Source organism: Aquila chrysaetos, chromosome Z (assembly GCF_900496995.4).
Source record: "Aquila chrysaetos chrysaetos chromosome Z, bAquChr1.4, whole genome shotgun sequence".
NCBI classification, from domain to species: domain Eukaryota; kingdom Metazoa; phylum Chordata; class Aves; order Accipitriformes; family Accipitridae; genus Aquila; species Aquila chrysaetos.
Window position 1 is genome coordinate 10,111,093 of NC_044030.1, and position 10,357 is coordinate 10,121,449.

General features: G+C 51.6%; 1 protein-coding gene and 1 long non-coding RNA gene across 2 annotated transcripts in view; one reads left to right on the forward strand and one right to left on the reverse strand.

Moving 5' to 3' along the window:
* Positions 1–4,157, forward strand: part of LOC115337118 — a 34,634-nt gene extending 30,477 nt beyond the window's left edge. The window contains exon 4 of the long non-coding RNA XR_003922031.1: positions 3,358–4,157. This is a non-coding gene — a long non-coding RNA (uncharacterized LOC115337118). The remainder of the gene's footprint in view (positions 1–3,357) is intronic.
* Positions 4,158–6,082: 1,925 nt separating this feature from the next.
* LOC115336673 lies at positions 6,083–7,925 on the reverse strand. Its single transcript, XM_030004042.1, has 2 exons — positions 6,903–7,925; positions 6,083–6,165 (listed from the first exon to the last, which is right to left on the reverse strand). The coding sequence occupies exons 1-2, from the start codon at positions 7,573–7,575 to the stop codon at positions 6,083–6,085; spliced, it is 756 nt and encodes a 251-aa protein (XP_029859902.1). The 5' UTR covers positions 7,576–7,925.
* Between the last annotated feature and the right edge of the window lie 2,432 nt (positions 7,926–10,357).

Sequence of the window (10,357 nt, forward strand, 5' to 3'; positions counted from 1 at the left end):
CTTGCAAGGCAAAAGTTCTTGCTCTTTTTTTTTTTTTTTTTTTTTTTTTTTTTTTTTCCTTCAGAAGGTTTTATTTAGGTTTAAGCGGAAAATAATTGGAAAAGGAAATTAGGGAATTCCATCATGAAAAGTCCTGCAAGGCACTGATATGGTCTTGATTCCTTACGAGTGGTCACCTTCCCTTTTCCCTGCATTGCTTTCATACCTCTTTGCTGCATGTTACTCCCCATATGCTGCATAGGCTGACCACATTGGCCTCTTAGCTCTGCTGGTGTTTTCGTCCAGGAAGACACTGGCAAAGGCTAAGTTTAGGAGATTCAGACTACAGTTAGTTTGAATTCATGAATCCATCCTTTGAGCTATAAAAGTGCTTTTGTGGTTGAGGGAAAAATTCCTGAGGTCTTCATTGCTCTCCTAGAGTAGTATTGCATTATGTATACCTCTGCATGCATGAATGAGCACTGTGGAAGAGTAAGATAGGATTAAAATTGTCCATCAGTTTTGGAGGGAAAAAGGAGACTTGGTCTGTACGAAAAATCTGTAGACAGATAGTTTCTCTGGAAAACATTTTAAAAATCCCAGTTTATATTAATAATAGAACTACTTTGATTTTGCACTGCTCTGCAATATCCTGTGCACTGCTTCTTGAAGTAGCCACCAGCTTCACTGGTGCCCGTTTCCAAGTGACTGACATTGGATAGTGCGTGACTGGAATCATGCAGGACATCAACAGGATTTTGAATCAAAAAAGCATTTATGTACTCTCCAGCTTTTCCTTTTTCTTTCTAAAGAGCTGGTGAATTTCAAAAAGGTAATTCCGATGGGCGGTGATACGTTTTCCTATCTCTGAATGGAACTCTGTGGCTTCTACCCTTGGGAATCCATTGCTGTGTTTTCCTAGTCATTCCTAGGGAGATTTAAAAAAAAAGAAAAAAGTAAAACTTCTTTCTAATGACTTCTTGAAGAACTTTTGAGAGATGAGATTAAACGTGTCCTCTTTAGCTTCAGTGCACTAATTTGATTTATGTTAGTTCTGTGCACAGAACTCTTTTCTCGGAGAGCTGTCTCTGCATAAGTGTCTGCTGAGGTTGAAATGATAAATATTTTGTGCATAAAAGATAACTTTTTCCAAGTGGCATCATTCCAACTCTGTTTCAGTGTAAGGGCTCCAAACCAGTTAAATCCTGCGTCTGTGGGCTGCAGTATTCAGCTGTGTTATCTGTGGGGAAAGAAGCACAGTTATTCAGTAGAGTGACTATTAAATCATCTAGACTGTAAGAGGATTATATATTCACACAAGCTTAAACGTAACTGAGTGCCTTAGCATTTACATATACAGCTCCTAATTGAATTTTGTCACTAAACATTACAAACACAAACTCAAGAGCCATTTGACTTTCATTTATCGCAAAGTGCATCCTCTGCAACAAAAGCATTTTGAGAAAACAGGCTTTTCTTTCAAACAGAAAGTTAAACACTATTCCAGAAAGAGATCTGGAAGTGATAAAGAGCTATTCTGAACTTTCTTGTGCTGGAAACTCCCTGTGGTCAGCTACAGCCTGTATCCGGACTGCCTGCATTTCAGCCACGCATGCTGCCAAGAGCCTTCAAAAGTTCCTCATGAAAAAGCATTTGGGGTTTTTTTTCAGAGCATTGTATAGTATAATGCCGAGGAGCATTTTTTAAAGATGAGATGCCAACACGTGCATCTTTGGTGTTCACAATACTAGATATCCCATGCTGAACAGGACAAGAGCTGTTCAGAATTACCAGATGGGTTTAAAAATGGAAAAAAGCGTAGCTCTGTGCCTGGCTTGGTCTACCATTAAAAGCGGCACCGGCCTTCTGCAGCTATAGTGCTGCTGGGCGCTGGTGTTTCTAGTGCAGCACTGCATGGTACCTTTGTGCCTTGAGCCCCTTGGCAGTCTCCAGCCTACTCATCCTTCGGACCACTGCCCAATGTAAGACAGTGATGACATTCCCCTTTTTGAAGCGCTGGAACTGAGGCACAGAGACTTGTCCCAGGGAAAAGTCGAGGACCAAATACAGGTCCTGGAGGTCTTAAGGTGGCATCTTAACAGGGGTTTTTTGAGCTACATTTGAATCTGAAAGGGCAGAAGTACAAATAGCTTGGGTGGGGTGCATTTCTCCTCTGAAAAATGGAAAGATAAACCAAGTTTCAGTGGAAGATTTGTAAAAAACCTCATCAGTTGAAAGCTACAGCCACTTTTAAGATTTTGAGCTTTGACAGAAGGGATGTTTTTCTGTCCTATTAAACTGTCTTTATCTCAAACCCAGAGTTTTACTTTTTTTCGATTCTCTCTCCCATCCCACTGGGTGGGGGGAGTGAGCGAGCGGCTGCGTGGTGCTTACTTGCCGGCTGGGGTGAAACCATGACAGTAGTTTTTGGCTTGCGTTGGGCTGTACAGGTCTCGTGCATGGGTGGAGGAGGAGTCTGATGGAGCAGTCACGTGAATTACTGCAGATCACCCGGTGTGCTCCTGCATTGCCTCTACATTCAGTCTTTCTGCTCCAGATAGACGGAGAGCAAAGACGACCTAAGCCCTAAGCTCTGTTGCCGCCTGAAAAGTTCAGGGGTCCTGAAACCGAGTAAACTGTGTTCGCATGACAGACAAAATGGAGGGGCAAAGGAGGGCCTGTGTCTGAACTCTTCTACCTTAAACAAGTTTAGGTGGAAACCCGAGAGATCGACCAGGCTTAGAGACTTAGTTTTTTCAGATAGGTTTGGAATGCCTTGCAAAAGAAAGGTGTTTGTCACTCCAGGTGCCAGCTCAGATGAAGAAGTGAGGAGCACAGCAAAGAAGGGTTGCATTATTTTTCACTTGAAATGATAGTTGGTCTGGATTTTTTTTTTTATGTTTTTGAGTAAGGCTCTGTGTAGCTGTTTCGTTTAGCCCTCAGCTCTTCTGACAGTGACAGATTTCACTGTGTTTGTTCCTCTGTGATAGGAATGAAGTACGCACGATTACAAAAGTTTGAAGATGTAGAGAGACACTAGGGTGGAAGAAATATATGGGCAATGCTGGATAGAAGGTTCTTTGGGAAACCAGAGATAAGCCGACTTATTTGTTCTTTAAGGCAAATTAATTGTCAGTCTTTGAAGTGTTTAAGACCATGCTTTGCTGGCACAACCTTAGCCCTAAAAGTGTGTTTATCTTCTTGATGCAGAAGAAATGGGAGTCATCAGCTCGACAGCTTTCCCTGTCACACGATAAATCATATGGCCTCAGAGTATCGAAGCTATCTAAATGACTGAGACACTTGCAGGAAATGCAAGTGTCTGTTACTGCCCTCTTAGGAGGTGTCGTTTCTACAAAATTATCACTATTGCTGCAGGGCCTGGTGACTGTCGGTATTGCTGCAACTCCACGGGGCTCGACACTGGGCAGAGCCGGGGTCTGGAGCCAGTCCTGCCGTGGAGCCACGATGATCTCACTACGCAGGAGAGAAGAGAGAGGTAAGGTGGGAAGCAAGGGTAAAGTGACTTGTCCAGATGCTGGCTGTGGTTTCTAAACTTTTCAAATTGCCACCCTGCCACTGCACCCTTTTTCTGACAAGGCCATAAAGGAAAACTGTTAGCTGGTGGTTGCGTGAATGTTTAGCTTCTGAACTCTCTCCCCGTGTTGTGTGTTACTTGGAAGGGTAGCGGAGGCTGAGGTAAGAAGTTCTGTCTGTCAGCACCTGCACTAGAGAGGTGTCTACCCACCTTGTTAGTGGGGAGATCAAGCCCAATTGCAAGACAGCGGTCTGTGATGCTTTACCTCTTTGTGATACTTTGAAGCACGAGCAGCGTATGTGCAACTTAAAAATGAGTAAGGGGATGTTTCACACAGCCTGCTTGGCTGGAGGTGGTGTGATGGCAGGTGTGCTTCTCAGTGCTGGTCTTTTCCAGCTCCTGGGTGATGCTGTGCCCAAGTGGTGTGTTTGGCCCTATGTGAGTTCGTTTGACAGTTGCTGCGAGGCCGTTCCTCGTGAATGTGCCTTATTTGAGAGGCTGTGAAGAAGAGCCATGAGAGGGGCAGGAGCAGCCTCCTAAGCTGTGCTCCTGCTCCTCTGCTCCCTGCCTCCGTACACGAGTGTTGCCTCTTGCTGCACAGCCCCTATTGCTCTGAGTGGCATCCATGTTGATGCTGCACCGCCAGCTGCTCCAAGCCAGAAAGCTGTCTGTCCCACAGTACTGAGGTGAAAATCCATACTGCCGAGTTACGCAGCAGAGGTCCTAGAGAGCAGAAAGCGAACCCTGTCCCACACAACCTTCCCTGTCCCATGCATCATCCCAGTCCCTGTTCTCTCTCACTTTCGCTGGATCTTACAATAGGCTGAGTCATAGGGGAATGGCTGTGACTACATCAAGGGCGGGAGGGCCGAAAAAAATTAAACTACCCTGAAGGAGGAGGTGGGGAGTAGGTGAAGGAGCTTAGAATCGGGCTGCTCTTGGATCTGGCACTTGCAACAGATCTTCCTGCTCCTTCCAAAGGTAGGAAGGGTGGAAAAAGCCTGGTGGTCCTCGTGTTCCTGGCAAGTTCCTGGAAAATGCTATGAGAGAGACATGGCTCGGTGCTGCTGTGCAGTGGCAGCCAGCTGTTAGATGGGAGTGGGGAGCAGGGTAGAGGTTGTTCCGTGCTGCTGCAGACCTCTCAATGGAATGACTACATAAACACAGAAAGGCTGGTGGGAAAGCAACAGGAGTGAAAATGATGTAGTCCCTGGAAGATGACGAACCCCACAGTGTTGCAAAGAGAAAGTACTTTCTGGCTGCAGGCTTTGGTTTTGAGAAGCAAGCCAGAGAGACAAAAAACCAGCAGATCTCTCCCAGAAAAGAGCTTGGCTGGGGTCAAAAACCAGCTAATCACAACCCAAGTCAAGTCAACCAGACTGAACCATCGCTGTACTTACTCTCTGAGCTAATGCTGATAGGATTCAGCTGAGATGATGACACTTCCCTATCAAAGCCCTCCTGGTACCGTAACTGTGGGATTTGAGGAGAACGTGAGGGTACAAGGTATATGCAGAGAGGTGTCATTTGACCGCATGCCTCCTGTCAACTCTGCACCTTCCCAAGCTCATTCTCCTTATCCCTTCTCCTCTGGTGGTATTTCTACATCTCTTCTCTCACTCCACCTTTGTCCTGCAGTAGAGATGTACAAAATGTCTCTGCTGGCCAAATGAGAGGTGAAGTGCCAGCCTGCATGAGGTGAAAGCTGAAGGACAGTTTTGGGTTTGTGTGTTGAGGTTTTGGTAGCGGGGGAGGGGGCCGCAGGGCCGGCTCCTGTGAGAAGCTGCTAGAAGCTTCCCCCGCTCCAAGTCGGACCCGCCACTGGCCAAGGCCGAGCCCGTCAGCGATGGTGGTCGCCCTCTGGGAGAACAGGTTTAAGAAGGGGAGCCTGCAGCGGGGGAGGAGAGTGGGATGTGAGAGAAACCCCTGTGCAGGCAGCAAGGTCAGCGAGGAAGGAGGGGAGGAGGTGCGCCGCAGGAGGCTGATGCCCCCGCAGCCCGTGGTGAGGCGGCAGGCTGTCCCCCCCCAGCCCACGGAGGGCAGCGGGGCAGCAGATGCCCACCCATGGCCCGTGGGAGGGACCCCACGCCAGAGCAGAAGAGCGAGGAGTCCTGCCCCTGGGGAGGAAGAAGCAGCGGAGACAACCTGTGAGGAACTGACCGTAACCCCCATTCCCCATGCCCCTGCGCAGCCGGAGGGGAGGAGGTAGAGAAAACCAGGAGTGAAGCTGTGCCTGGGAAGGAGGGAGGGGTGGGGGAGGGTGTTTTTAAGATTTGGTTTTACTTCTCATTATCCTTGTTTTGATTTGATTGGTAGTTTTCCCCAAGTTGAGCCTGTCTTTTGCCCCTGGCCATAAGCGGTGAGTGATCCCTCCCTGTCCTTGTCTTGACCCACGAGCATTTCTGTATATTTTCTCCTCATCCCACCAGGGCCGGGGAGGGGGCAGGAGTGAGCAATCGGCTTCGTGGTGCTTTGTTGCCAGCTGGGCTTAAGCCACGGCAAGGGCTTGTTTTTCTTGGTAAAGGCTGGGGCTGGTAGAAGTCACTCTGTACCTGCCAAGTACTGTTACCCCAAGGCTTGCCTCTGGCTTGGATGCCCGTGCCCTTTGTCCATCCCTCCTTGACAGCCCTCGCCATAGCCAGGTTGCCCTGGCCAACATAGACAGCAGAAAGAAAACAGAGCAGAGCAGAAGTGTGGGTAGCTGGGCAGAGAGAGGGACTGGAGGCAGGCTGAGGGCATCGGACCTGCGACGAAACCAGCTTCCCCTCCTGCCCGCTCTGCCCTCGGCATCTGCTGCGCTGCGGCTGCGGCAGGATTTGCTGGGGTTTCGTGGCCCCAGGGCTCCAGGGGGCCCACGGCCGTGCCCCCCAGCAGGCTGGTGCCACCCACGGTGGGGCGCGGGGGGAAAGGGAAGAGGCAGCAGGAGAAGGGGCAGAAAGCAGCACCCAGAGACCCCGAGTGCCAGGGAAATCGGCATTTATTTCCTTTGCCGTGAAGAAACTGTTGCCGGGGCCCTGCTAGTGCCGCCGGCGAGGCGGCCTCTTGCGGGGCCGGGGAGAGTCCTGGGGGCCGGGGGCCCTCCTCTTTGCGGGGCGCCGGGGCCCCCCGGGCGAGCGGCCCCTGCCCCGGCCGGGAGCGGAGGGGCTGCGGCCGCAGCCCTGGGCAGAGGGACCTGCCGCCGCCTCCTGCCCCGGCTCCTCCCGGGGCTGCTCCTGCTCTGCCCCTGACGGGCTGCTGGAGGAGCTCGGCTGAGCGGTGGGAGTCCCCTCCTGGGAGCCGGTGCAGCTGGGGCTGGAGGAGCTGGGGCTGGAGGAGCTGGAGCTGGAGGAGCTGGGGCTGGAGGAGCTGGAGCTGGAGGAGCTGGAGCCGGCCGCAGGGCTGTTGCCTTCCTCCCCGGCAGCATGGGAACGCAGCAGCCTCCAGGCCTCCTCGCTGCACTGACACTCAATGGTATTGATGGTGCCGTGGACCAGAGGTGCCGTATGTTCCTCAAGGACAGGCCGCAGCATCTGGACCATGACCTCCGCATCCGGACCGTAGATGCATAGAGCGTGCAGGATGCTGCTCTCCGCGCTCTTTGCCTCCCACCACCGCGCCCCAGATATTGCCTCCAGCTCCCGGCGCAGCCAGGGCAGCACGGGGTAGAGGAGGTGCTGGTTTTGCTGAAACAGTGCTGCCCAGACCTCGGGCAGGAGGCCACTGTCGGTAGCCCTGGCCTCTGTCCTTGCATCCCCCTGCTCTTCCAGGAACGACGGAGGGGCTGCTGCAGGGTGATGGGGGCTGCTGTTGGCCAGGTGGCCAGGAGCTCTGCCTGCCTGGCTGATGGCGACTGATGGCTCTGAGGGGTGTTTGATGACATGCTCCAGGTAGTCATCTTCTCCCCGCACAGAAAACTTGACCTTCTCGATCTGTGTTCTGCAGAGCGGGCAGTTTGATGTCCTTTTTGCCCACCGCAGGATGCAGCCCAGGCAGAACTGGTGTTGGCACGGCTGCATAAAGGCAATGCTCTTCCGAGCATTGCAGCAGATGGGAGAGCTCCACTCTGTCTCTGTGTCCATGTTAGCGCTCCACGGAAGCTTGTAGAGAGCTGAGGATCAGGAGCTGCTCCCCCTCGCTGGCACCGGCACTGCCAAAGGGTGTCGCGCACTGCAAAAGGGAGAGAGGCCACGGTCGCTCGCTGTCCCGGGGAGAGGAGGGGAGGAAGGAATGCCCAGGCCCCTCGGGAAGGACACCTTCCTGGCTCCCCGAGCCCCATCGCCCGCCCCACGGCCACCCCGGGGGGACGCTTCCCCGCACAGCTCACCTCCGCTGCTGCAAGCTTGCCCCGCGGTGCCCGGCCGCCTGAACGTGGCAGGGCCGGGGAAACACAGGGGATGGCTCCGGGACGGGCAGCGAGAGCTGCCGGCGGCAGCCCCCAAAGCACCAGGAGAAGCCTCGCTCGACCCTCCAGACCTCGCAGGCACGCTCGGCAGGAGTCCAGGCACGAGCCAGACTGGCCCAGGCTCTGCCGGCGCCCGAAGACAAGCAGCGAGGGTCGCGAGGTCGCAGTCCATCGCTCGCTGACGTCACAGTCCACTGCTCGGTAACTTCAGCCTTCACCACTCGGTGATGTCACAGCAGGGCCATCTGCCCCCGCAGGCACACGGCATTAGGAGAAAAAACAAAATAGCGTTTCTTGTTTTCACCTTCTACATTTCCGTGTTGCTCTCGCTTGGTCACCTGCAACACGCGCCCGTGACTGTGTGTCTCGCCGCCGCTCCTGACGCCTTGCAGACGTCTCCTGCGAGGGGGAGCGTGTTGGGACCAGCTGGCGTGGACTGCCCGCGGCTGGGTGACGCCTGCCCCAGCTGGCTGCCTTTCCCTGTGCAATGCCGGGATTTTCAGGGAGGACCGGCGTGGTGAGTGGCCAGCGCTGGGCCAGAGTCTCCCAGCCTGCTGGGTCGTGCCCGCCGATGGCAAGGGAGAAGCCTGAAGGGGCATTTTCCTCCAGCCCCATCCGCTCCCGCTGGCACTCACCCACGGTGCCGGGTCCCTCTCCGCTTACCACGTTTGCCATGCTTCTGGTAGCTGGTGCTCCTGGCCAGCTGTTGCACTGGTGGGCCTCTAGCTTTTATATAGTCATTTACAGTCATTAATCCACACACTTCTTCCTTTTCTTCTTCCTTATCCTCGAACATATTTGGCATTGTTGTTCCGGCCTCTTCTTGCGTTACGCCTTGTTCTACCCTTTCATGTACCAACTGGCTACAACAGAAGGTCAAGCCCCTCAAAATCCTTCATTCCTTAAGGTCTTACATAGAACAGCTCTTAGGGATTGGTGTATGGCCAACGATAATATAAACCCAAGTGCAAAATCCCAGAGCAAACTAAGCTACAATTTCTGAAAACAGTCAACACGTTCAGATGGTAATTACAGGGTCATCAAAGTGACTTACCACTTAGGGAGCAGCCCCTAAGTCAGATGATAATAATGGGGTCATCGAAGTCTATTTGCTGGGCTGTAGCTTGTGGTTTTGTTGACATTTGATCAAAGGAAGTTCATCCAGATCACCAAGCTCTGCTGTGACAGGTGATAGGTTCTGCGCTGTGTCTGAAGGTGGCGTGACCTTTTTCCACTGGGAAGCGTGGATCCAGCTGAGCAGCCCTTGTGCATGACTGCAGCGCTGGTAATTACCAGGGCCTGATCAGGTGCCTTGCAGTGCAGCTGAAGGGCCTGTTCTCACCGGTATGCCTTAACGTAGACCCAGTCTCGTGGTTTCCAGAAGCGGCAGACTTCTGTGGTGGGTTCTGGTCAACTTCCTTCCACTGTCTGTGGAAAGTCCTTCAGGATTTTATTAACACCTGGCAATATTTTAGAAGAGCATTATCTATTAGTTTTAAGTTTGACTGCGTAAGAGTGAAGGGTGGTGTGTAAGCTGGTCACGTGGGTCTGTCCATTAAAATCTCATGAGTTGACAGCCCATAATTTCTCTTCCCAATGCTTCTCATCTGCATCAATGGGAGAAGCATCTTCAATCATCTTTCAATTCTAGGGCTGGTTCTGTTCAATATTTTTATCAATGATCGGGACGCAGGAGTTGAATGCACCATTAGGGCTGTTGTCTAAGAGGAACTAATGTACAATTAATTTTAACTGTGGAGCAGGCAAGACAGGCCAAATAAATGCCACATTCAGGTATTCTTGTTCTTCTCAAGGAAGGGGGAAAGAGACCTGGATCAGGTAACCGTCAAACTCCACCACTCAGTGCAATTTGAGAAGTAGGGGTGGAGCCTGATGAAACCACCAGGAGATCAGTTTGAAACAAATGAAGGGAAAATGCTACTTTGCACAGTGGGTATCAATCTTCTGGAAGCTGTTATCCCAGGAAGCTGTGAAGGCAGGGAGTAGCAGCTGATCCAAAAGGGATTAGGCAAATTCACAGGCAACAGGTCTATAAACAGACACAGAAAGGCTTGGCAAGCATGTATTTCTTCTTTCCCAATTGAACAGTTATGGGTCCTGGGCAATCAAAGGGTAACGGACTGCAGGTAGTGGGCAGGGTCACATGCTCTGCCTAAATAGCTTCCCCTTCTGCTACTGTTAGAAACAGAGTACTAGGGCAGATGTAGCACTGACCTAACCTGGTAGAGCTTACTAGTTTGTGGACTGAAATCCTTACGGTTTTGTTGAATAAGATACACCTTTCTATGTGAATATGAACCCGTTAAGAGAAAAATCTAGAAAACCAGACAACAGACAAGAGAAAGATGGACAGTAAAAGCACAAAGGGATGACAAAAGAGCAGTATCTAATTCCAGGGCAAATCAATCAGTCATTGAAGGACTACCTTTGGAGTCCAC